Genomic DNA, 25,782 nt, shown 5'->3' on the forward strand with positions numbered 1-25,782 from the left:
AAGATACCAGAGCAGATACCGGGGCAGATACTGGGGAAGATACCGGGGCAAATACTGGAGCAGATACTGAGGCAGGTAAGGAAACAACCAATGTGCTAGGACCTGAGTGTGAGGATTCAGTATTATTGGTGTGTGTGTGTGTACTTTTATATGTATAATATGTGTATACTGTTATGTGTATGATATGTGTATACTGTTATGTGTATACTGTTATGTGTATGATATGTATATACTATTATGTGTATGATATGTATATACTATAATGTGTATGATATGTATATACTGTTATGTGTATGATATGTATATACTGTAATGTGTATGATGTGTATATACTTTTATATGTATAATATGTGTATACTGTAATGTGTATGATATGTATATACTGTAATGTGTATGATGTGTATATACTTTTATATGTATAATATGTGTATACTGTTATGTGTATAATATGTGTATACTGTTATGTGTATGATATGTGTATACTGTTATGTGTATGATATGTATATACTGTAATGTGTATGATGTGTATATACTATAATGTGTATGATATGTATATACTGTAATGTGTATGATGTGTATATACTTTTATATGTATAATATGTGTATACTGTTATGTGTATGATATGTATATACTGTAATGTGTATGATGTGTATATACTTTAATGTGTATGATGTGTATATACTTTAATGTGTATGATGTGTATATACTGTAATGTGTATGATGTGTATATACTGTAATGTGTATGATGTGTATATACTGTAATGTGTATGATATGTATATACTGTAATGTGTATGATGTGTATATACTTTTATATGTATAATATGTATATACTGTAATGTGTATGATGTGTATATACTTTAATGTGTATGATGTGTATATACTTTAATGTGTATGATGTGTATATACTTTAATGTGTATGATGTGTATATACTGTAATGTGTATGATGTGTATATACTGTAATGTGTATGATGTGTATATACTGTAATGTGTATGATGTGTATATACTGTAATGTGTATGATGTGTATATATACTGTAATGTGTATGATGTGTATATATACTGTAATGTCCATGTGTATGATAAGTATATCCAGTGGTCCCCAACATACGATGGTAAATCGTTCCAAATGAACCCTCGTTTGTTGAAACCATCGCATGATGAGGGATCTGTGCAATGTAAAGTATAGGACGTTATTCTCACCTGTCCCCGCCGCTCCGGACCATCACCGCTGCCCTGGATGTCGCCGTCCATCGCTGTCACCGCGTCCCCGTGGTGTCCCTGCCGCTCCCGAGCGTCTCCGCTGCCCGGGATCGTCGTTCCTTATAGCCGCCATCATGTCGCTACGCACGCCGCTCCTATTGTATGACGGGACAGCGTGTGCGTCAACGTGATGACGACGATGGAGAGCGACAGCGATGCAGGGTATCCCGAAGAGGGCGGTCCGGAGCCCCGAGGACAGGTAAGTGATCGTCAGCGGACCACACGGGCCACCGTAAACGGCTATCCGGCGGCAGCTCAAGTCTGCGCTGCTGGATAGCCGTTTATGCGATGGCCCCGACATACAAAAGCATCTATATTGATGCTGCCTCTGAGAGTGATCGTATGCTGAAATGAGGGACACACATCACGGTCTCCTCAGGAGGGACACACATCACGGTCTCCTCAGGAGGGACACACATCACAGTTTCCTCAGGAGGGACACACATCGCAGCTTTCTCTGTGGGAGACACATATGACGGCTTCCTCAGGGAAAGAAACATATCACAGCTTACTTAGGAGGGACAAATATTGCGGTTTCCTCAGTAGGGACACATATCACGGCTTTCTCTGGGGGAGACACATATGATGGCTTCCTCAGGGAAAGAAAGATATCACGGCGTCCACAGGCTTCATTCAGCGCAGTGATTACTGTTATGCCGAGAACTCCGGGTCCCTGCTCCTCCCTGGAGCGCTCGCGGCGTTCTCCTCTCTGCAGCGCCCCGGTCAGACCCGCTGACCGGGAGCGCTGCACTGACACTGCCGACGGGGATGCGATTCGCATAGCGGGACGCGCCCACTCGCGGATCGCATCCCAATCCACTTACCTGTCCTGGTCCCCGTCTGTCACGTTCTGGCATGCGCAGCTCCGCTCCCTAGGGCGTGCGCGCGCCAGCTCTCTAAGATTTAAAGGGCCAGTGCACCACTAATTGGTGCCTGGCCCAATCAGTGTAATTAGCTCCCACCTGGTCCACGTCCTTATAACCTCACTTCCCCTTCCCAGCATTGCCGGATCTTGTTGCCCTTGTGCCTAGTGAAAGCGTTTCCTGTGATTGCTATACCAGTGTTTCCAGACCTTCTGCCATTACCATTGACTACGAACCTTGCCGCCTGCCCTGACCTTCTGCTACGTCTGACCTCACCTCTGTCTAGTCCTTCTGTTCCACGCCTTCTCAGCAGTCAGCGAGGTTGAGCCATTACCGGTGGATACGACCTGGTCACTACCGCCGCAGCAAGACCATCCCGCTTTGCGGCGGGCTCTGGTGAATACCAGTAGCAGCTTAGAACCGGTCCACTGGTATGGTCCACGCCAATCCCTTGCTGACACAGAGGATCCACATCCAGCCTGCCGAATCCTAACAGTAGATTCGGCCATGGATCCCGCTGAGGTGCCACTGCCAAGTCTCGCTGACCTCGCCACCGTGGTCGCCCAACAAGGACAGCAGCTGTCACAGTTGTCCACCATGCTACAGCAGCTTCTGCCTCTTCAGCAGCAACCATCTCCTCCGCCAGCTCCTGCACCTCCTCCGCAGCGAGTGGCCGCTCCTAGCCTCCGCTTGTCTCTGCCGGACAAATTTGATGGGGGCTCTAAACTCTGCCGTGGTTTCCTGTCCCAATGCTCCCTACACTTGGAGATGTTGTCGGACCATTTTCCCGCAGAACGGTCAAAGGTGGCTTTCGTGGTTAGTCTCCTGTCTGGGAAGGCCTTGTCATGGGCCACACCGGTCTGGGACCACAGTGAACCTGTCACTGCCACTGTTCAGTCCTTCTTCGCTGAGGTTCATAGTGTCTTCGAGGAACCAGCCCGAGCCTCTTCTGCCGAAACTGCCTTGTTGAACCTGGTCCAGGGAAATTCTTCTGTGGGCAAATGTTACGCCAAGCGCTCCGGGTCCCCGCTCCTCCCCGGAGCGCTCGCTACACTCTCCTCACTGCAGCGCTCCGGTCAGATCCACTGACCCGGGGCGCTGCGATACCGCCTCCAGCCGGGATGCGATTCGCGATGCGGGTAGCGCCCGCTCGCGATGCGCACCCCGGCTCCCGTACCTGACTCGCTCTCCGTCAGTCCTGTCCCGGCGCGCGCGGCCCCGCTCCCTAGGGCGCGCGCGCGCCGGGTCTTTGCGATTTAAAGGGCCACTGCGCCGCTGATTGGCGCAGTGGTTCCAATTAGTGTTATCACCTGTGCACTTCCCTATATCACCTCACTTCCCCTGCACTTCCTTGCCGGATCTTGTTGCCATCGTGCCAGTGAAAGCGTTTCCTTGTATGTTCCTAGCCTGTGTTCCAGACCTCCTGCCGTTGCCCCTGACTACGATCCTTGCTGCCTGCCCCGACCTTCTGCTACGTCCGACCTTGCTTCCGTCTACTCCCTTGTACCGCGCCTATCTTCAGCAGCCAGAGAGGTTGAGCCGTTGCTAGTGGATACGACCTGGTCACTACCGCCGCAGCAAGACCATCCCGCTTTGCGGCGGGCTCTGGTGAAAACCAGTAGTGACTTAGAACCGATCCACTAGCACGGTCCACGCCAATCCCTCTCTGGCACAGAGGATCCACTACCTGCCAGCCGGCATCGTGACAGTAGATCCGGCCATGGATCCCGCTGAAGTTCCTCTGCCAGTTGTCGCTGACCTCACCACGGTGGTCGCCCAGCAGTCGCAACAGATAGCGCAACAAGGCCAACAGCTGTCTCAACTGACCGTTATGCTTCAGCAGTTACTACCACAGCTTCAGCAATCATCTCCTCCGCCAGCTCCTGCATCTCCTCCGCAGCGAGTGGCCGCTTCTGGTCTACGACTATCCTTGCCGGATAAATTTGATGGGGACTCTAAGTTTTGCCGTGGCTTTCTTTCCCAATGTTCCCTGCACCTGGAGATGATGTCGGACCAGTTTCCCACTGAAAGGTCTAAGGTGGCTTTCGTAGTCAGCCTTCTGTCTGGAAAAGCCCTGTCTTGGGCCACACCGCTCTGGGACCGCAATGACCCCGTCACTGCCTCTGTACACTCCTTCTTCTCGGAAATTCGAAGTGTCTTTGAGGAACCTGCCCGAGCCTCTTCTGCTGAGACTGCCCTGTTGAACCTGGTCCAGGGTAATTCTTCCGTTGGCGAGTATGCCGTACAATTCCGTACTCTTGCTTCAGAATTATCCTGGAATAATGAGGCCCTCTGCGCGACCTTTAAAAAAGGCCTATCCAGCAACATTAAAGATGTTCTGGCCGCACGAGAAATCCCTGCTAATCTACATGAACTCATTCACTTAGCCACTCGCATTGACATGCGTTTTTCCGAAAGGCGTCAGGAGCTCCGCCAGGATATGGACTCTGTTCGCACGAGGCGTTTCTTCTCCCCGGCTCCTCTCTCCTCTGGTCCCCTGCAATCTGTTCCTGTGCCTCCCGCCGTGGAGGCTATGCAGGTCGACCGGTCTCGCCTGACACCTCAAGAGAGGACACGACGCCGCATGGAGAATCTCTGCCTGTACTGTGCTAGTACCGAACACTTCCTGAAGGATTGTCCTATCCGTCCTCCCCGCCTGGAAAGACGTACGCTGACTCCGCACAAAGGTGAGACAGTCCTTGATGTCTACTCTGCTTCTCCACGTCTTACTGTGCCTGTGCGGATGTCTGCCTCTGCCTTCTCCTTCTCTGCTGTGGCCTTCTTGGACTCCGGATCTGCAGGAAATTTTATTTTGGCCTCTCTCGTCAACAGGTTCAACATCCCGGTGACCAGTCTCGCCAGACCCCTCTACATCAATTGTGTAAACAATGAAAGATTGGACTGTACCATACGTTTCCGCACGGAGCCCCTTCTAATGCACATCGGACCTCATCACGAGAGGATTGAACTTTTGGTCCTTCCCAATTGCACTTCTGAAATTCTCCTTGGACTTCCCTGGCTTCAACTTCACTCCCCAACCCTGGATTGGTCCACTGGGGAGATCAAGAGTTGGGGGCCCTCTTGTTCCAAGGACTGCCTAAAACCGGTTCCCAGTAACCCTTGCCGTGACTCTGTGGTTCCTCCCGTAACCGGTCTCCCTAAGGCCTATATGGACTTTGCGGATGTTTTTTGCAAAAAACAAGCTGAGACTCTACCTCCTCACAGGCCTTATGATTGTCCTATCGACCTCCTCCCGGGCACTACTCCACCCCGGGGCAGAATTTATCCTCTGTCCGCCCCAGAGACTCTTGCCATGTCTGAATACGTCCAGGAAAATTTAAAAAAGGGCTTTATCCGTAAATCCTCCTCTCCTGCCGGAGCCGGATTTTTCTTTGTGTCCAAAAAAGATGGCTCTCTACGCCCTTGCATTGACTACCGCGGTCTTAATAAAATCACGGTTAAGAACCGCTACCCCCTACCTCTCATCTCTGAACTCTTTGATCGCCTCCAAGGTGCCCACATCTTTACCAAACTGGACTTAAGAGCTGCTTATAATCTCATCCGCATCAGAGAGGGGGATGAATGGAAAACGGCATTTAACACCAGAGATGGACACTTTGAGTATCTGGTCATGCCCTTTGGCCTGTGCAACGCCCCTGCCGTCTTCCAAGACTTTGTTAATGAAATTTTTCGTGATCTTTTATACTCCTGTGTTGTTGTATATCTGGACGATATCCTGATTTTTTCTGCCAATCTAGAAGAACACCGCCAGCATGTCCGTATGGTTCTTCAGAGACTTCGTGACAATCAACTCTATGCCAAAATAGAGAAATGTCTGTTTGAATGCCAATCTCTTCCTTTCCTAGGATACTTGGTCTCTGGCCAGGGACTACAAATGGATCCAGACAAACTCTCTGCCGTCTTAGATTGGCCACGCCCCTCCGGACTCCGTGCTATCCAACGTTTTTTGGGGTTCGCCAATTATTACAGACAATTTATTCCACATTTTTCTACCGTTGTGGCTCCTATCGTGGCTTTAACCAAAAAAAATGCCGATCCCAAGTCTTGGCCTCCTCAAGCGGAAGACGCCTTTAAACGGCTCAAGTCTGCCTTTTCTTCGGCTCCCGTGCTCTCCAGACCTGACCCATCTAAACCCTTCCTATTTGAGGTTGATGCCTCCTCTGTGGGAGCTGGAGCTGTCCTTCTACAAAAAAATTCTTCCGGGCATGCTGTTACTTGTGGTTTTTTTTCTAGGACCTTCTCTCCGGCGGAGAGGAACTACTCCATCGGGGATCGAGAGCTCCTAGCCATTAAATTAGCACTTGAGGAATGGAGGCATCTGCTGGAGGGATCAAGATTTCCAGTTATTATTTACACCGATCACAAGAACCTCTCCTACCTCCAGTCTGCCCAACGGCTGAATCCTCGCCAGGCCAGGTGGTCTCTGTTCTTTGCCCGATTTAATTTTGAAATTCACTTTCGGCCTGCCGATAAGAACATTAGGGCCGATGCTCTCTCTCGTTCCTCGGATGCTTCTGAAGTTGAACTCTCTCCGCAACACATCATTCCTCCTGACTGCCTGATTTCCACTTCTCCAGCCTCCATCAGGCAAACTCCTCCAGGAAAGACCTTTGTTTCTCCACGCCAACGCCTCGGAATCCTCAAATGGGGCCACTCTTCCCATCTCGCAGGTCATGCGGGCATCAAGAAATCTGTGCAACTCATCTCTCGCTACTATTGGTGGCCGACTCTGGAGACGGATGTTGTGGACTTTGTGCGAGCCTGCACTATCTGTGCCCGGGATAAGACTCCTCGCCAGAAGCCCGCTGGTTTTCTTCATCCTCTGCCGTTCCCCGAACAGCCTTGGTCTCTGATTGGTATGGATTTTATTACTGACTTACCCCCATCCCATGGCAACACTGTTATTTGGGTGGTCGTTGATCGATTCTCCAAAATGGCACATTTCATCCCTCTTCCTGGTCTTCCTTCAGCGCCTCAGTTGGCTAAACAATTTTTTGTACACATTTTTCGTCTTCACGGGTTGCCCACGCAGATCGTCTCGGATAGAGGCGTCCAATTCGTGTCTAAATTCTGGAGGGCTCTCTGTAAACAACTCAAGATTAAATTAAATTTTTCTTCTGCATATCATCCTCAATCCAATGGACAAGTAGAAAGAATTAACCAGGTCTTGGGTGATTATTTACGACATTTTGTTTCCTCCCGCCAGGATGACTGGGCAGATCTTCTACCATGGGCCGAATTCTCGTATAACTTCAGAGTCTCTGAATCTTCCTCCAAATCCCCATTTTTCGTGGTGTACGGCCGTCACCCTCTTCCCCCCCTCCCTACCCCCTTGCCCTCTGGTCTGCCCGCTGTGGATGAAATTTCTCGTGATCTTTCCATCATATGGAGAGAGACCCAAAATTCTCTCTTACAGGCTTCATCACGCATGAAGAAGTTCGCGGATAAGAAAAGAAGAGCTCCTCCCATTTTTTCCCCTGGAGACAAGGTATGGCTCTCCGCTAAATATGTCCGCTTCCGTGTCCCTAGCTATAAGTTGGGACCACGCTATCTTGGTCCTTTCAAAATTTTGTGCCAGATTAATCCTGTCTCTTACAAACTTCTTCTTCCTCCTTCTCTTCGTATTCCTAATGCCTTTCACGTTTCTCTTCTTAAACCACTTATCATTAACCGTTTCTCTCCCAAATCTGTTCCTCCCACTCCTGTTTCCGGCTCCTCGGACATCTTCTCCGTCAAAGAGATTCTGGCATCTAAAAAGGTCAGAGGGAAAACCTTTTTTTTAGTGGATTGGGAGGGTTGTGGTCCAGAAGAGAGATCCTGGGAACCTGAGGACAACATCCTAGACAAAAGTCTGCTCCTCAGGTTCTCAGGCTCTAAGAAGAGGGGGAGACCCAAGGGGGGGGTACTGTTACGCCAAGCGCTCCGGGTCCCCGCTCCTCCCCGGAGCGCTCGCTACACTCTCCTCACTGCAGCGCTCCGGTCAGATCCACTGACCCGGGGCGCTGCGATACCGCCTCCAGCCGGGATGCGATTCGCGATGCGGGTAGCGCCCGCTCGCGATGCGCACCCCGGCTCCCGTACCTGACTCGCTCTCCGTCAGTCCTGTCCCGGCGCGCGCGGCCCCGCTCCCTAGGGCGCGCGCGCGCCTGGTCTTTGCGATTTAAAGGGCCACTGCGCCGCTGATTGGCGCAGTGGTTCCAATTAGTGTTATCACCTGTGCACTTCCCTATATCACCTCACTTCCCCTGCACTTCCTTGCCGGATCTTGTTGCCATCGTGCCAGTGAAAGCGTTTCCTTGTATGTTCCTAGCCTGTGTTCCAGACCTCCTGCCGTTGCCCCTGACTACGATCCTTGCTGCCTGCCCCGACCTTCTGCTACGTCCGACCTTGCTTCCGTCTACTCCCTTGTACCGCGCCTATCTTCAGCAGCCAGAGAGGTTGAGCCGTTGCTAGTGGATACGACCTGGTCACTACCGCCGCAGCAAGACCATCCCGCTTTGCGGCGGGCTCTGGTGAAAACCAGTAGTGACTTAGAACCGATCCACTAGCACGGTCCACGCCAATCCCTCTCTGGCACAGAGGATCCACTACCTGCCAGCCGGCATCGTGACAGCAAATACGCCATCCAATTTCGTACCCTCGCCTCTGAATTATGTTGGAACAATGAGGCCCTCTGCGCGACCTTCAAAAAAGGCCTATCCAGTAACATCAAGGATGTGCTGGCCGCACGAGAAATTCCTGCCAACCTGCATGAACTTATCCATTTGGCCACCCGCATTGACATGCGTTTTTCTGAAAGACACCAGGAGCTCCGCCAGGAAAAGGACCTTGATCTCTGGGCACCTCTCTCCCGGAATCCTTTGCAGTCTACCCCTGTGCCTCCCGCCGAGGAGGCTATGCAAGTGGATCGGTCTTGCCTGACCCATGAAGAGAGGTCTCGTCGCAGAGATGAAAATGTATGCCTCTACTGCGCTAGTACCAAACATTTCCTAGTGGATTGCCCTATGCGTCCTCCACGTCTGGGAAACGCACGCACGCACCCAGCTCACGTGGGAGTGGCGTCTCTTGGTGTGAAGTCTGCTTCTCCACTTCTCACTGTGCCTGTGCGGATTTCTCCTTCTGCCAATTCCTCCTTCTCAGCTGTGGCACAGAGCCCCTGCTTATGAGCATTGGACTGCATCACGAAAAAATTGAATTTTTTGTTCTGCCCAACTGCCCCTCTGAAGTCCTCCTCGGTCTGCCATGGCTCCAACGTCATTCTCCTACCCTTGACTGGACCACCGGGGAGATCAAGAATTGGGGTCCTTCTTGTCACAAACGATGCCTCACATCTGCTCCCACTTGTTTAACCCCTGAGGTTCCACCCATACCGGCTCCTCCCAAGGCTTACCAGGATATTTTCGGCAAAAATCAAACTGGAATTTTGCCTCCTCATAGCCCCCTTCCTGGTAACACTCTGCCCCGTGGCAAGCTTCACCCTCTGCCCCCCCTCCCCATTCCCACTTCTTCTGGATTGCCTGCCATTGATGAAGTTACCCAGGACTTCTCTGTCATCCGGAAGGAAACTCAAGAATCGTTCCCAATGGCCTCGTCTCGGATGAAAGGACAAGCAGACAAAAAGAGGGGGAGACCTAAGGGGGGGGTACTGTTATGCCGAGCGGCGTTCTCCTCTCTGAAGCGCCCCGGTCAGACCCGCTGACCGGGAGCGCTGCACTGACACTGCTGACGGGGATGCGATTCGCATAGCGGGACGCGCCCGTTCGCGGATCGCATCCCAATCCACTTACCTGTCCTGGTCCCCGGCTGTCACGTCCTGGCGCGCGCGGCTCCGCTCCCTAGGGCGCGCGCGCGCCAGCTCTCTAAGATTTAAAGGGCCAGTGCACCACTAATTGGTGCCTGGCCCAATCAGTGTAATTAGCTCCCACCTGCTCCACGTCCTTATAACCTCACTTCCCCTTCCCAGCATTGCCGGATCTTGTTGCCCTTGTGCCTAGTGAAAGCGTTTCCTGTGATTGCCATACCAGTGTTTCCAGACCTTCTGCCGTTACCATTGACTACAAACCTTGCCACCTGCCCTGACCTTCTGCTACGTCTGACCTTGTCTCTGTCTAGTCCTTCTGTCCCACGCCTTCTCAGCAGTCAGCGAGGTTGAGCCATTACCGGTGGATACGACCTGTTTGCTACCGCCGCAGCAAGACCATCCCGCTTTGCGGCGGGCTCTGGTGAATACCAGTAGCAGCTTAGAACCGGTCCACCGGTACGGTCCACGCCAATCCCTCGCTGACACAGAGGATCCACATCCAGCCTGCCGAATCCTAACAATTACTCTGGTTGATACTGCATTATTGGCTTATTCCATGTAATATATCTGGTTTATGTGACATTTATGTGTTTTCAGGCAATGGCGTCGTCATCCGTTGTGTAGCCTCCCTGAATATGTCCTAGACCACGGTGGGCCGAGATGTGTGCCGGGACGTGTGCCGGGACGAGGAGAGTCGTGGTGTTTCTGGACACATGTGTGCTCCTCTGCACAGTCCTCACTACAGGTAATGTGTATGAGATTTATACATCGTGGTCACTGTGAATATCTGAGACCCTGGCAGACCCCACAGACCGCCCCACTGTTCGCAATGTAGCTTTGACCACTTATATTTATAATCGTTACTTACACATCTCTGGATGTTCTGTCAGGTGCCGCTCAGCAGCGTCGGGTACAGGTACAGGTTGGGCAGAGTGTGAACATGCAATGTCTGGTGCCCATACCCAGTATTACCCAGTGGGGAACGCGGAGACTCTTCCTGCAGAAACGCGTCCCCGCCTCCAACCCAAGAGTAGTGTTTTCTTTCTCCAATGGTGAAGAGAAGCCGGAACACCAGGACCCGTCCTACAGGGGCCGCTGCCGCCTCTTCAGGGACAACCTCACCCTGACCCTGTCAGACATCAGGACCAGCGACCAGGGCGAGTACGACTGCAAGGTCTTCCTCCTAAGGTCCCGAGGGTACGAGCTGGAACACACGGGGCAACTGATCCTGTCCATCTGGGGTAAGATATGGAGGTGATGGGGTGTATGGGGCAGAAATGTGGAGGGGGGTACAGTGGGTGTGATAATGAGTTGTAGGGGGGTGTCCTGTGTGATAATGAGTTGTAGGGGGTGTCCTGTGTGATAATGAGTTGTAGGGGGTGTCCTGTGTGATAATGAGTTGTAGGGGGTGTCCTGTGTGATAATGAGTTGTAGGGGGTGTCCTGTGTGATAATGAGTTGTAGGGGGTGTCCTGTGTGATAATGAGTTGTAGAGGGTGTCCTGTGTGATAATGAGTTGTAGGGGGTGTCCTGTGTGATAATGAGTTGTAGGGGGGCGTCCTGTGTGATAATGAGTTGTAGGGGGGTGTCCTGTGATAATGAGTTGTAGGGGGTGTCCTGTGTGATAATGAGTTGTAGGGGGTGTCCTGTGTGATAATGAGTTGTAGGGGGGTGTCCTGTGTGATAATGAGTTGTAGGGGGGCGTCCTGTGTGATAATGAGTTGTAGGGGGGTGTCCTGTGTGATAATGAGTTGTAGGGGGGCGTCCTGTGTGATAATGAGTTGTAGGGGGGTGTCCTGTGATAATGAGTTGTAGGGGGTGTCCTGTGTGATAATGAGTTGTAGGGGGTGTCCTGTGTAATAATGAGTTGTAGGGGGTGTCCTGTGTAATAATGAGTTGTAGGGGGGTGTCCTGTGTGATAATGAGTTGTAGGGGGTGTCCTGTGATAATGAGTTGTAGGGGGGTGTCCTGTGTGATAATGAGTTGTAGGGGATGTCCTGTGTGATAATGAGTTGTAGGGGGGTGTCCTGTGTGATAATGAGTTGTAGGGGGTGTCCTGTGTGATAATGAGTTGTAGGGGGTGTCCTGTGTAATAATGAGTTGTAGGGGGTGTCCTGTGTGATAATGAGTTGTAGGGGGTGTCCTGTGTGATAATGAGTTGTAGGGGGTGTCCTGTGTGATAATGAGTTGTAGGGGGTGTCCTGTGTGATAATGAGTTGTAGGGGGTGTCCTGTGTGATAATGAGTTGTAGGGGGTGTCCTGTGTGATAATGAGTTGTAGGGGGTGTCCTGTGTGATAATGAGTTGTAGGGGGTGTCCTGTGTGATAATGAGTTGTAGGGGGTGTCCTGTGTGATAATGAGTTATAGGGGGTGTCCTGTGATAATGAGTTGTAGGGGGTGTCCTGTGTGATAATGAGTTGTAGGGGGGTGTCCTGTGTGATAATGAGTTGTAGGGGGGTGTCCTGTGTGATAATGAGTTGTAGAGGGTGTCCTGTGTGATAATGAGTTGTAGGGGGTGTCCTGTGTGATAATGAGTTGTAGGGGGTGTCCTGTGTGATAATGAGTTGTAGGGGGGTGTCCTGTGATAATGAGTTGTAGGGGGGTGTCCTGTGTGATAATGAGTTGGAGGGGGTGTCCTGTGTGATAATGAGTTGTAGGGGGTGTCCTGTGTGATAATGAGTTGTAGGGGGTGTCCTGTGTAATAATGAGTTGTAGGGGGTGCCCTGTGTGATAATGAGTTGTAGAGGGTGTCCTGTGTGATAATGAGTTGTAGGGGGGTGTCCTGTGTGATAATGAGTTGTAGGGGGTGTCCTGTGTGATAATGAGTTGTAGGGGGTGTCCTGTGTGATAATGAGTTGTAGGGGGTGCCCTGTGTGATAATGAGTTGTAGAGGGTGTCCTGTGTGATAATGAGTTGTAGGGGGGTGTCCTGTGTGATAATGAGTTGTAGGGGGTGTCCTGTGTGATAATGAGTTGTAGGGGGTGTCCTGTGTGATAATGAGTTGTAGGGGGGTGTCCTGTGTGATAATGAGTTGTAGGGGGTGTCCTGTGTGATAATGAGTTGTAGGGGGTGTCCTGTGTGATAATGAGTTGTAGGGGGGTGTCCTGTGATAATGAGTTGTAGGGGGGTGTCCTGTGTGATAATGAGTTGTAGGGGGTGTCCTGTGATAATGAGTTGTAGGGGGGTGTCCTGTGTGATAATGAGTTGTAGGGGGTGTCCTGTGTGATAATGAGTTGTAGGGGGTGTCCTGTGTGATAATGAGTTGTAGGGGGGTGTCCTGTGATAATGAGTTGTAGGGGGTGTCCTGTGATAATGAGTTGCAGGGGGGTGTCCTGTGTGATAATGAGTTGTAGGGGGTGTCCTGTGTGATAATGAGTTGTAGGGGGGTGTCCTGTGATAATGAGTTGTAGGGGGTGTCCTGTGATAATGAGTTGTAGGGGGTGTCCTGTGTGATAATGAGTTGTAGGGGGTGTCCTGTGTGATAATGAGTTGTAGGGGGTGTCCTGTGTGATAATGAGTTGTAGGGGGGTGTCCTGTGATAATGAGTTGTAGGGGGTGTCCTGTGTGATAATGAGTTGTAGGGGATGTCCTGTGTAATAATGAGTTGTAGGGGGGTGTCCTGTGTGATAATGAGTTGCAGGGGGGTGTCCTGTGTGATAATGAGTTGTAGGGGGGTGTCCTGTGTGATAATGAGTTGTAGGGGGTGTCCTGTGATAATGAGTTGTGGGGGGTGTCCTGTGATAATGAGTTGTAGGGGGTGTCCTGTGATAATGAGTTGTAGGGGGGTGTCCTGTGTGATAATGAGTTGTAGGGGGTGTCCTGTGTGATAATGAGTTGTAGAGGGGTGTCCTGTGTGATAATGAGTTGTAGGGGGGTGTCCTGTGATAATGAGTTGTGGGGGGTGTCCAGTGTGATAATGAGTTGTAGGGGGTGTCCTGTGTGATAATGAGTTGTAGGGGGTGTCCTGTGTGATAATGAGTTGTAGGGGGTGTCCTGTGTGATAATGAGTTGTAGGGGGGTGTCCTGTGATAATGAGTTGTAGGGGGGTGTCCTGTGTGATAATGAGTTGTAGGGGGGTGTCCTGTGTGATAATGAGTTGTAGGGGGGTGTCCTGTGATAATGAGTTGTAGGGGGTGTCCTGTGATAATGAGTTGTAGGGGGGTGTCCTGTGATAATGAGTTGTAGGCGGTGTCCTGTGTGATAATGAGTTGTAGAGGGTGTCCTGTGTGATAATGAGTTGTAGAGGGTGTCCTGTGTGATAATAAGTTGTAGGGGGTGTCCTGTGTGATAATGAGTTGTAGGGGGGTGTCCTGTGATAATGAGTTGTAGGGGGTGTCCTGTGATAATGAGTTGCAGGGGGGTGTCCTGTGTGATAATGAGTTGTAGGGGGTGTCCTGTGTGATAATGAGTTGTAGGGGGGTGTCCTGTGTGATAATGAGTTGTGGGGGGTGTCCTGTGTGATAATGAGTTGTAGGGGGGTGTCCTGTGATAATGAGTTGTAGGGGGTGTCCTGTGTGATAATGAGTTGTAGGGGGGTGTCCTGTGATAATGAGTTGTAGGGGGTGTCCTGTGTGATAATGAGTTGTGGGGGGTGTCCTGTGATAATGAGTTGTAGGGGGTGTCCTGTGTGATAATGAGTTGTAGGGGGGTGTCCTGTGATAATGAGTTGTAGGCGGTGTCCTGTGTGATAATGAGTTGTAGAGGGTGTCCTGTGTGATAATGAGTTGTAGAGGGTGTCCTGTGTGATAATAAGTTGTAGGGGGTGTCCTGTGTGATAATGAGTTGTAGGGGGGTGTCCTGTGATAATGAGTTGTAGGGGGTGTCCTGTGATAATGAGTTGCAGGGGGGTGTCCTGTGTGATAATGAGTTGTAGGGGGTGTCCTGTGTGATAATGAGTTGTAGGGGGGTGTCCTGTGTGATAATGAGTTGTGGGGGGTGTCCTGTGTGATAATGAGTTGTAGGGGGGTGTCCTGTGATAATGAGTTGTAGGGGGTGTCCTGTGTGATAATGAGTTGTAGGGGGGTGTCCTGTGATAATGAGTTGTAGGGGGTGTCCTGTGTGATAATGAGTTGTGGGGGGTGTCCTGTGATAATGAGTTGTAGGGGGTGTCCTGTGTGATAATGAGTTGTAGGGGGGTGTCCTGTGATAATGAGTTGTAGGGGGTGTCCTGTGTGATAATGAGTTGTGGGGGGTGTCCTGTGATAATGAGTTGTAGGGGGTGTCCTGTGATAATGAGTTGTAGGGGGTGTCCTGTGTGATAATGAGTTGTAGGGGGTGTCCTGTGTGATAATGAGTTGTAGGGGGTGTCCTGTGTGATAATGAGTTGTAGGGGGGTGTCCTGTGATAATGAGTTGTAGGGGGTGTCCTGTGTGATAATGAGTTGTAGGGGATGTCCTGTGTAATAATGAGTTGTAGGGGGTGTCCTGTGTGATAATGAGTTGTAGGGGGTGTCCTGTGTGATAATGAGTTGTAGGGGGTGTCCTGTGTGATAATGAGTTGTAGGGGGGTGTCCTGTGTGATAATGAGTTGTAGGGGGTGTCCTGTGATAATGAGTTGTGGGGGGTGTCCTGTGATAATGAGTTGTAGGGGGTGTCCTGTGATAATGAGTTGTAGGGGGGTGTCCTGTGTGATAATGAGTTGTAGGGGGTGTCCTGTGTGATAATGAGTTGTAGAGGGGTGTCCTGTGTGATAATGAGTTGTAGGGGGGTGTCCTGTGATAATGAGTTGTGGGGGGTGTCCAGTGTGATAATGAGTTGTAGGGGGTGTCCTGTGTGATAATGAGTTGTAGGGGGTGTCCTGTGTGATAATGAGTTGTAGGGGGTGTCCTGTGTGATAATGAGTTGTAGGGGGGTGTCCTGTGATAATGATTTGTAGGGGGGTGTCCTGTGTGATAATGAGTTGTAGGGGGGTGTCCTGTGTGATAATGAGTTGTAGGGGGTGTCCTGTGTGATAATGAGTTGTAGGGGGGTGTCCTGTGATAATGAGTTGTAGGGGGGTGTCCTGTGTGATAATGAGTTGTAGGGGGGTGTCCTGTGTGATAATGAGTTGTAGGGGGGTGTCCTGTGTGATAATGAGTTGTAGGGGGTGTCCTGTGTGATAATGAGTTGTAGGGGGGTGTCCTGTGATAATGAGTTGTAGGGGGGTGTCCTGTGTGATAATGAGTTGTAGGGGGGTGTCCTGTGTGATAATGAGTTGTAGGGGGGTGTCCTGTGTGATAATGAGTTGTAGAGGGTGTCCTGTGTGATAATGAGTTGTAGGGGGTGTCCTGTGTGATAATGAGTTGTAGGGGGGTGTCCTGTGATAATGAGTTGTAGGGGGGTGTCCTGTGTGATAATGAGTTGTAGGGGGGTGTCCTGTGTGATAATGAGTTGGAGGGGGTGTCCTGTGTGATAATGAGTTGTAGGGGGGTGTCCTGTGATAATGAGTTGTAGGGGGTGTCCTGTGTGATAATGAGTTGTAGGGGGTGTCCTGTGTGATAATGAGTTGTAGGGGGTGTCCTGTGTAATAATGAGTTGTAGGGGGGTGTCCTGTGTGATAATGAGTTGTAGGGGGTGTCCTGTGTGATAATGAGTTGTAGGGGGTGTCCTGTGATAATGAGTTGTAGGGGGTGTCCTGTGATAATGAGTTGTAGGGGGGTGTCCTGTGATAATGAGTTGTAGGGGGTGTCCTGTGTGATAATGAGTTGTAGGGGGGTGTCCTGTGTGATAATGAGTTGTAGGGGGTGTCCTGTGTAATAATGAGTTGTAGGGGGTGTCCTGTGTGATAATGAGTTGTAGGGGGGTGTCCTGTGTGATAATGAGTTGTAGGGGGTGTCCTGTGTGATAATGAGTTGTAGGGGGTGTCCTGTGTGATAATGAGTTGTAGGGGGGTGTCCTGTGATAATGAGTTGTAGGGGGGTGTCCTGTGTGATAATGAGTTGTAGGGGGGCGTCCTGTGTGATAATGAGTTGTAGGGGGTGTCCTGTGATAATGAGTTGTAGGGGGTGTCCTGTGATAATGAGTTGTAGGCGGTGTCCTGTGTGATAATGAGTTGTAGGCGGTGTCCTGTGTGATAATGAGTTGTAGGGGGGTGTCCTGTGTGATAATGAGTTGTAGGGGATGTCCTGTGATAATGAGTTGCAGGGGGGTGTCCTGTGTGATAATGAGTTGTAGGGGGGCGTCCTGTGTGATAAGGAGTTGTAGGGGGGCGTCCTGTGTGATAATGAGTTGTAGGGGGGTGTCCTGTGATAATGAGTTGTAGGGGGGTGTCCTGTGATAATGAGTTGTAGGGGGTGTCCTGTGATAATGAGTTGTAGGGGGGTGTCCTGTGATAATGAGTTGTAGGGGGGTGTCCTGTGATAATGAGTTGTAGGGGGTGTCCTGTGTGATAATGAGTTGTAGGGGGGTGTCCTGTGATAATGAGTTGTAGGGGGTGTCCTGTGATAATGAGTTGTAGGGGGGTGTCCTGTGATAATGAGTTGTAGGGGGTGTCCTGTGATAATGAGTTGTAGGGGGTGTCCTGTGTGATAATGAGTTGTAGGGGGGTGTCCTGTGTGATAATGAGTTGTAGGGGGTGTCCTGTGTGATAATGAGTTGTAGGGGGGTGTCCTGTGATAATGAGTTGTAGAGGGTGTCCTGTGATAATGAGTTGTAGGGGGGTGTCCTGTGATATAAGGTTTGGGGGGTGTCCTGTGATATAAGGTTTGGGGGGTGTCATGTGATAATGAGTTGTAGGGGGTGTCCTGTGTGATAATGAGTTGTAGGGGGGTGTCCTGTGTGATAATGAGTTGTAGAGGGTGTCCTGTGTGATAATGAGTTGTAGGGGGTGTCCTGTGTGATAATGAGTTGTAGGGGGGTGTCCTGTGATAATGAGTTGTGGGGGGTGTCCTGTGATAATGAGTTGTAGGGGGTGTCCTGTGATAATGAGTTGTAGGGGGGTGTCCTGTGTGATAATGAGTTGGAGGGGGTGTCCTGTGTGATAATGAGTTGTAGGGGGTGTCCTGTGTGATAATGAGTTGTAGAGGGTGTCCTGTGATAATGAGTTGTAGGGGGGTGTCCTGTGATATAAGGTTTGGGGGGTGTCCTGTGATATAAGGTTTGGGGGGTGTCATGTGATAATGAGTTGTAGGGGGTGTCCTGTGTGATAATGAGTTGTAGGGGGGTGTCCTGTGTGATAATGAGTTGTAGAGGGTGTCCTGTGTGATAATGAGTTGTAGGGGGTGTCCTGTGTGATAATGAGTTGTAGGGGGGTGTCCTGTGATAATGAGTTGTGGGGGGTGTCCTGTGATAATGAGTTGTAGGGGGTGTCCTGTGATAATGAGTTGTAGGGGGGTGTCCTGTGTGATAATGAGTTGGAGGGGGTGTCCTGTGTGATAATGAGTTGTAGGGGGTGTCCTGTGTGATAATGAGTTGTAGGGGGTGTCCTGTGTGATAATGAGTTGTAGGGGGGTGTCCTGTGTGATAATGAGTTGTAGGGGGTGTCCTGTGTGATAATGAGTTGTAGGGGGTGTCCTGTGTGATAATGAGTTGTAGGGGGTGTCCTGTGTGATAATGAGTTGTAGGGGGGTGTCCTGTGATAATGAGTTGTAGGGGGGTGTCCTATGTGATAATGAGTTGTAGGGGGTGTCCTGTGATAATGAGTTGTAGAGGGGTGTCCTGTGTGATAATGAGTTGTAGGGGGGTGTCCTGTGTGATAATGAGTTGTAGGGGGTGTCCTGTGTGATAATGAGTTGTAGGGGGTGTCCTGTGTGATAATGAGTTGTAGGGGGGTGTCCTGTGATAATGAGTTGTAGGGGGTGTCCTGTGTGATAATGAGTTGTAGGGGGTGTCCTGTGATAATGAGTTGTGGGGGGTGTCCAGTGTGATAATGAGTTGTAGGGGGTGTCCTGTGTGATAATGAGTTGTAGGGGGGTGTCCTGTGTGATAATGAGTTGTAGGGGGGTGTCCTGTGTGATAATGAGTTGTAGGGGGTGTCCTGTGTGATAATGAGTTGTAGAGGGTGTCCTGTGTGATAATGAGTTGTAGGGGGTGTCCTGTGTGATAATGAGTTGTAGGGGGGTGTCCTGTGATAATGAGTTGTAGGGGGTGTCCTGTGATAATGAGTTGTGGGGGGTGTCCTGTGTAATAATGAGTTGTAGGGGGTGTCCTGTGTGATAATGAGTTGTAGGGGGGTGTCCTGTGTGATAATGAGTTGTAGGGGGTGTCCTGTGATAATGAGTTGTGGGGGGTGTCCTGTGATAATGAGTTGTAGGGGGTGTCCTGTGATAATGAGTTGTAGGGGGGTGTCCTGTGTGATAATGAGTTGGAGGGGGTGTCCTGTGTGATAATGAGTTGTAGGGGGTGTCCTGTGTGATAATGAGTTGTAGGGGGTGTCCTGTGTGATAATGAGTTGTAGGGGGTGTCCTGTGTGATAATGAGTTGTAGGGGGGTGTCCTGTGATAATGAGTTGTAGGGGGGTGTCCTGTGTGATAATGAGTTGTAGGGGGGCGTCCTGTGTGATAATGAGTTGTAGGGGGTGTCCTGTGATAATGAGTTGTAGGGGGTGTCCTGTGTGATAATGAGTTGTAGGGGGTGTCCTGTGATAATGAGTTGTAGGTGGTGTCCTGTGTGATAATGAGTTGTAGGGGGGTGTCCTGTGTGATAATGAGTTGTAGGGGGTGTCCTGTGTGATAATGAGTTGTAGGGGGTGTCCTGTGTGATAATGAGTTGTAGGGGGGTGTCCTGTGTGATAATGAGTTGTAGGGGGTGTCCTGTGATAATGAGTTGTAGGGGGTGTCCTGTGATAATGAGTTGTAGGGGGGTGTCCTGTGATAATGAGTTGTAGGGGGTGTCCTGTGTGATAATGAGTTGTAGGGGGTGTCCTGTGATAATGAGTTGTAGGGGGTGTCCTGTGTGATAATGAGTTGTAGGGGGATGTCCTGTGTGATAATGAGTTGTAGGGGGTGTCCTGTGTGATAATGAGTTGTAGGGGGTGTCCTGTGTGATAATGAGTTGTAGGGGGGTGTCCTGTGATAAGGAGTTGTAGGGGGGTGTCCTGTGATATAAGGTTTGGGGGGTGTCCTGTGATATAAGGTTTGGGGGGTGTCATGTGATAATGAGTTGTAGGGGGTGTCCTGTGTGATAATGAGTTGTAGGGGGTGTCCTGTGTGATAATGAGTTGTAGGGGGGTGTCCTGTGATAATGAGTTGTAGGGGGTGTCCTGTGTGATAATGAGTTGTAGGGGGTGTCCTGTGTGATAATGAGTTGTAGGGGGGTGTCCTGTGATAATGAGTTGTAGGGGGTGTCCTGTGATAAGGAGTTGTAGGGGGGTGTCCTGTGATATAAGGTTTGGGGGGTGTCCTGTGATATAAGGTTTGGGGGGTGTTATGTGATATAAGGTTTGGGGGGTGTCATGTGATAAGGTTTAAGGGGGTCCTGTGATAAGGTTTAGGGGGGTCTGGTGTGTTATGTATTTTTGTTATATTTTCGGGTTATACACTCTATGTTCCATCTTGCAGCGGATTACTCGAGGCCGCAGATCTCCTTATTCAGGGGCGGGGCCGGCTATACGGCCGTTTGCTCCTCTAATGGTGGCTACCCCCAAGGAGAAGTAAAGTGGACTATAAGCCCCAATAACCTCGATCTCAGTAACAGGACACAGACCCGGGCCGACTGTGACCCCCTGACCCTGCTGTACAACATATCTGGACACTTGACCCTCCCATCCTCAACAACCGGCTCCATCTACTGCTGTGTGGTGGCTGAGGGCCGAAGAGTGTGTAGTGAGGATACTGGTGAGTATGTGGTCATGGGTATATCAAGGGGTAATGTCCACCATCATGGGAGGGGGGGGAGGGGGTAATGTCCACCATCATGGGAGGGGGGGGAGGGGGTAATGTCCACCATCATGGGAGGGGGGGGTAATGTCCACCATCATGGGGGGGGGGGGGTAATGTCCACCATCATGGGAGGGGGGGGGTAATGTCCACCATCATGGGAGAGGGGGGGGTGGTAATGTCCACCATCATGGGAGAGGGGGGGGGGTTAATGTCTACCATCATGGGAGGGGGGGGGGTAATGTCCACCATCATGGGAGGGGGGGGGTAAAGTCCACCATCATGGGAAGGGGGGGGGGTAATGTCCACCATCATGGGAGGGGGGGGGGGTAATGTCCACCATCATGGGAGGGGGGGGGTAATGTCCACCAACATGGGAGGGGGGGAGGGGGTAATGTCCACCATCATGGGAGGGGGGGTAATGTCCACCATCATGGGAGGGGGGGGATAATGTCCACCATCATGGGAGGGGGGGGGTAATGTCCATCATCATGGGAGGGGGGGGGTAACACCATCGTGGGAGAGGGGGGGGGGTAATGTCCACCATCGTGGGAGAAGGGGGGGGGTAATGTCCACCATCATGGGAGAAGGGGGGGGGGGTAATGTCCACCATCATGGGAGAAGGGGGGGGTAATGTCCACCATCATGGGAGAAGGGGGGGGTAATGTCCACCATCATGGGAGAGGGGGGGGTAATGTCCACCATCATGGGAGAGGGGGGGGGGGGGGTAATGCCCACCATCATGGGAGAAGGGGGGGGGTAATGTCCGCCATCATGGGAGAGGGGGGGGGTAATGTCCGCAATCATGGGAGAGGGGGGGTAATGTCCGCCATCATGGGAGAGGGGGGGGGGTAATGTCCGCCATCATGGGAGAGGGTGGGTGGTAATGTCCACCATCATGGGAGAGGGGGGGGGGGTAATGTCCACCATCATGGGAGAGGGGGGGGGTAATGTCCACCATCATGGGGGAGGGGGGGGGGTAATGTCCACAATCATGGAGGGGGGGGGTAATGTCCACCATCATGGGAGAGGGGGGGGGTAATGTCCACCATCATGGGAGAGGGGGGGGGGGTAATGTCCACCATCATGGGAGAGAGGGGGGGTAATGTCCACAATCATGGGAGAGGGGGGAGGTAATGTCCACCATCATGGGTGAGGGGGGGGGTATTGTCCACCATTATGGAAGAGGGGGGGTAATGTCCACCATCATGGGAGAGGGGGGGGGGTAATGTCTACCGACATGGGAGAGGAAAGGGGCGGGGTAATGCCACCACCATGGGAGAGGGGGGGATAATGTCCACCATCATGGGAGGGGGGGGGGGGGTAATGTCCACCATCACGGGAGAGGGGTGGAGGGGTAATGTCCATCATCACGAGAGAGGGGGGTAATGGCTACAATCATGGGAGAGGGGGTAATGTCCACCATCAGGGGAGAGGGGGGGCTAATATCCACCATCATGGGAGGGGGGGTAATGTCCACCATCATGGGAGGGGGGGTAATGTCCACCATTATGGGAGGGGGGTAATGTCCACCATCATGGGAGAGGGGGGGGGGGTAATGTCCACCATCACGAGAGGTGGGGGGTAATGTCCACCATCATGGGAGAGAGGGGTAATGTCCACCATTGTGGGGGAGAGGGGGGGGTAATGTCCACCATCATGGGAGACAGGGGTAATGTCCACCATTGTGGGAGAGGGGGGGGGGTAATGTCCACCATTGTGGGAGACAGGGGTAATGTCCACCATCATGGGAGAGGGGGGGTAATGTCCACCATCACGAGAGGTGGGGGGTAATGTCCACCATCATGGAAAAGAGGGGTATTGTCCACCATCATGGGAGGGGGGGGGGGGGTAATGTCCACCATCACGGGAAGGGGGGGGGTAACACGGGAGAACGTGCACCATTAATGATGGGTAACACTTCCTCATCTTTACAGATTTACCCCTCCCAGAAACATCTAGAGCTGGGAGTCGAGAGTCCAGGAGAAGCACAGTCCTCATTTGCCTTGGTCTGATGATGTCCCTCACCCTGTTCACCCTACAACACGTGGGCGTCCATGTGTACGCAGAGGGGGATAGGTAATATGGACCTGCTGAACCCAATGGATCCTCTGACCTCTGAGAGGTCGTAAATTTTTCTTACTCTGAATCAATACGATTCATCGTGAATCCACAAACATTGATCACAATGTACTGTCCAAATGGATGTTCACACTGCGGGCAACATGGACCAGTCCAGAACATAGAGGGCACTGCGGGGGAGGAAGGACTCATAAACCAATCCAGTACATAGAGGGCACTGTGGGGAGGAAGGGCACATGAACCAATCCAGAGCATAGAGGGCACTGTGGGGAGGAAGGGCACATTAACCAATCCAGAGCATAGAGGGCACTGTGGGGAGGAAGGGCACATAAACCAAACCAGAACATAGAGGGCACTGTGGGGAGGAAGGGCACATGGACCAATCCAGAACATAGAGGGCACTGTGGGGAGGAAGGGCACATAAACCAATCCAGAACATAGAGGGCACTGTGGGGAGGAAGGAGATATGGACCAGTCCAGAACATAAATTGCACTGTGGGGAGGAAGGGCACTGTGGGGCACTGTGGGGAGGAAGGGCACATGGACCAATCCAGAACATAGAGGGCACTGTGGGGATGAAGGGCACATAAACCAATCCAGAACATAGAGGGCACTGTGGGGAGGAAGGAGACATGGACCAATCCAGAACATAGAGGGCACTGTGGGGAGGAAGGAGACATGGACCAATCCAGAACATAGAGGGCACTGTGGGGAGGAAGGGCACATGGACCAATCCAGAACATAGAGGGCACCATGAGGAGGAAGGGCACATAAACCAATCCAGAGCATAGAGGGCACTGTGGGGAGGAAGGGCAGATAAACCAATCCAGAACATAGAGGGCACTGTGGGGAGGAAGGGCACATGGACCAATCCAGAACATAGAGGGCACTGTGGGGAGGAAGGGCACATAAACCAATATAGAACATAGAGGGCACTGTGGGGAGGAAGGGCACATGGACCAATCCAGAACATAGAGGGCACTGTGGGGAGGAAGGGCACATGGACCAATCCAGAACATAGAGGGCACTGTGGGGAGGAAGGGCACATAAACCAATATAGAACATAGAGGGCACTGTGGGGAGGAAGGGCACATGGACCAATCCAGAGCATAGAGGGCACTGTGGGGAGGAAGGGGACATGGACCAATCGAGAACATAGAGGGCACTGTGGGGAGGAAGGGGACATGGACCAATCGAGAACATAGAGGGCACTGTGGGGAGGAAGGGCACATAAACCAATCCAGAACATAGAGGGCACTGTGGGGAGGAAGGGCACATGGACCAATCCAGAACATAGAGGGCACTGTGGGGAGGAAGGGCACATAAACCAATCCAGAACATAGAGGGCACTGTGGGGAGGAAGGAGATATGGACCAATCCAGAACATAGAGGGCACTGTGGGGAGGAAGGAGACATGGACCAATCCAGAACATAGAGGGCACTGTGGGGAGGAAGGAGACATGGACCAATCCAGAACATAGAGGGCACTGTGGGGAGGAAGGAGACATGGACCAATCCAGAACATAGAGGGCACCATAAGGAGGAAGGGCACATAAACCAATCCAGAGCATAGAGGGCACTGTGGGGAGGAAGGGCAGGTAAACCAAACATAGAGGGCACTGTGGGGAGGAAGGGCACACAAACCAATCCAGAACATAGAGGGCACTGTGGGGAGGAGGGGCAGGTAAACCAATCCAGAAAATAGAAGGCACTGTGGGGAGGAATGATACATGGACCAGTCCAGAACATAGAGGGCACTGTGGGGACGAAGGGCACATAAACCAATCCAGAACATAGAGGGCACTGCGGGGAGGAAGGGCACATAAACCAATCTAGTACATAGAGGGCACTGTGGGGAGGAAGGGCACATAAACCAATCCAGAGCATAGAGGGCACTGTGGGGAGGAAGGGCACATAAACCAATCCAGAACATAGAGGGCACTGTGGGGAGGCAGGGCACACAAACCAATCCAGAGCATAGAGGGCACTGTGGGGAGGAAGGGCACATGGACCAATCCAGAGCATAGAGGGCACTGTGGGGAGGAAGGGCACATAAACCAATCCAGAGCATAGAGGGCACTGTGGGGAGGAAGGGCACATAAACCAATCCAGAACATAGAGGGCACTGTGGGGAGGAAGGGCACATAAACCAATCCAGAACATAGAGGGCACTGTGGGGAGGAAGGGAACATGGACCAATCCAGAACATAGAGGGCACTGTGGGGAGGAAGGGCACATAAACCAATCCAGAGCATAGAGGGCACTGTGGGGAGGAAGGGCACATGGACCAATCCAGAACATAGAGGGCACTAAGGGGAGGAAGGGTACATAAACCAATCCAGAACATAGAGATCATTGTGGGGAGGAAGGGCACATAAAGAAATCCAGAACATAGAGGGCACTAAGGGGAGGAAGGGTACATAAACCAATCGAGAACATAGAGGGCACTGTGGGGAGGAAGGGCACATAAAGCAATCCAGAACATAGAGGGCACTGTGGGGAGGAAGGGCACATAAACCAATCCAGAACATAGAGGGCACTAAGGGGAGGAAGGGTACATAAACCAATCCAGAACATAGAGGGCACTAAGGGGAGGAAGGGTACATAAACCAATCCAGAACATAGAGGGCACTGTGGGGAGGAAGGGAACATAAAGCAATCCAGAACATAGAAGGCACTGTGGGGAGGAAGGGTACATGGACCAATCCAGAACATAGAGGGCACTGTGGGGAGGAAGGGTACATAAACCAATCCAGAGCATAGAGGGCACTGTGGGGAGGAAGGGCACACAAACCAATCCAGAGCATAGAGGGCACTGTGGGGAGGAAGGGCACATAAACCAATCCAGTACATAGAGGGCACTGTGGGGAGGAAGGGTACATAAACCAATCCAGAGCATAGAGGGCACTGTGGGGAGGAAGGGCACATGGACCAATCCAGAGCATAGAGGGCACTGTGGGGA

General features: G+C 51.5%; 1 protein-coding gene across 1 annotated transcript; it reads left to right on the top strand.

Moving 5' to 3' along the window:
- On the top strand, window positions 1–23,016 carry CD86 (CD86 molecule). The gene is made up of 5 exons (XM_056552606.1): window positions 1–75; window positions 10,545–10,692; window positions 10,838–11,188; window positions 20,421–20,696; window positions 22,676–23,016. The coding sequence occupies exons 2-5, from the start codon at window positions 10,608–10,610 to the stop codon at window positions 22,819–22,821; spliced, it is 858 nt and encodes a 285-aa protein (XP_056408581.1). The 5' UTR covers window positions 1–75; window positions 10,545–10,607; the 3' UTR covers window positions 22,822–23,016.
- Window positions 23,017–25,782: the final 2,766 nt, after the last annotated feature.

The sequence above is a fragment of the Hyla sarda genome, unplaced genomic scaffold (assembly GCF_029499605.1).
Source record: "Hyla sarda isolate aHylSar1 unplaced genomic scaffold, aHylSar1.hap1 scaffold_173, whole genome shotgun sequence".
Taxonomy (NCBI): Eukaryota; Metazoa; Chordata; class Amphibia; order Anura; family Hylidae; genus Hyla; species Hyla sarda.

What these genes read in the sequence shown, in the direction of transcription:
- CD86 (XM_056552606.1), top strand. Translation starts at nt 10,608, where the DNA reads ATGTGTGCCGGGACGTGTGCCGGGACGAGGAGAGTCGTGGTGTTTCTG. An exon ending in CTGCACAGTCCTCACTACAG is followed by an intron (nt 10,693 to 10,837) that starts GTAATGTGTATG and finishes ATGTTCTGTCAG; the next exon opens with GTGCCGCTCAGCAGCGTCGG. An exon ending in AGTGTGTAGTGAGGATACTG is followed by an intron (nt 20,697 to 22,675) that starts GTGAGTATGTGG and finishes TCATCTTTACAG; the next exon opens with ATTTACCCCTCCCAGAAACA.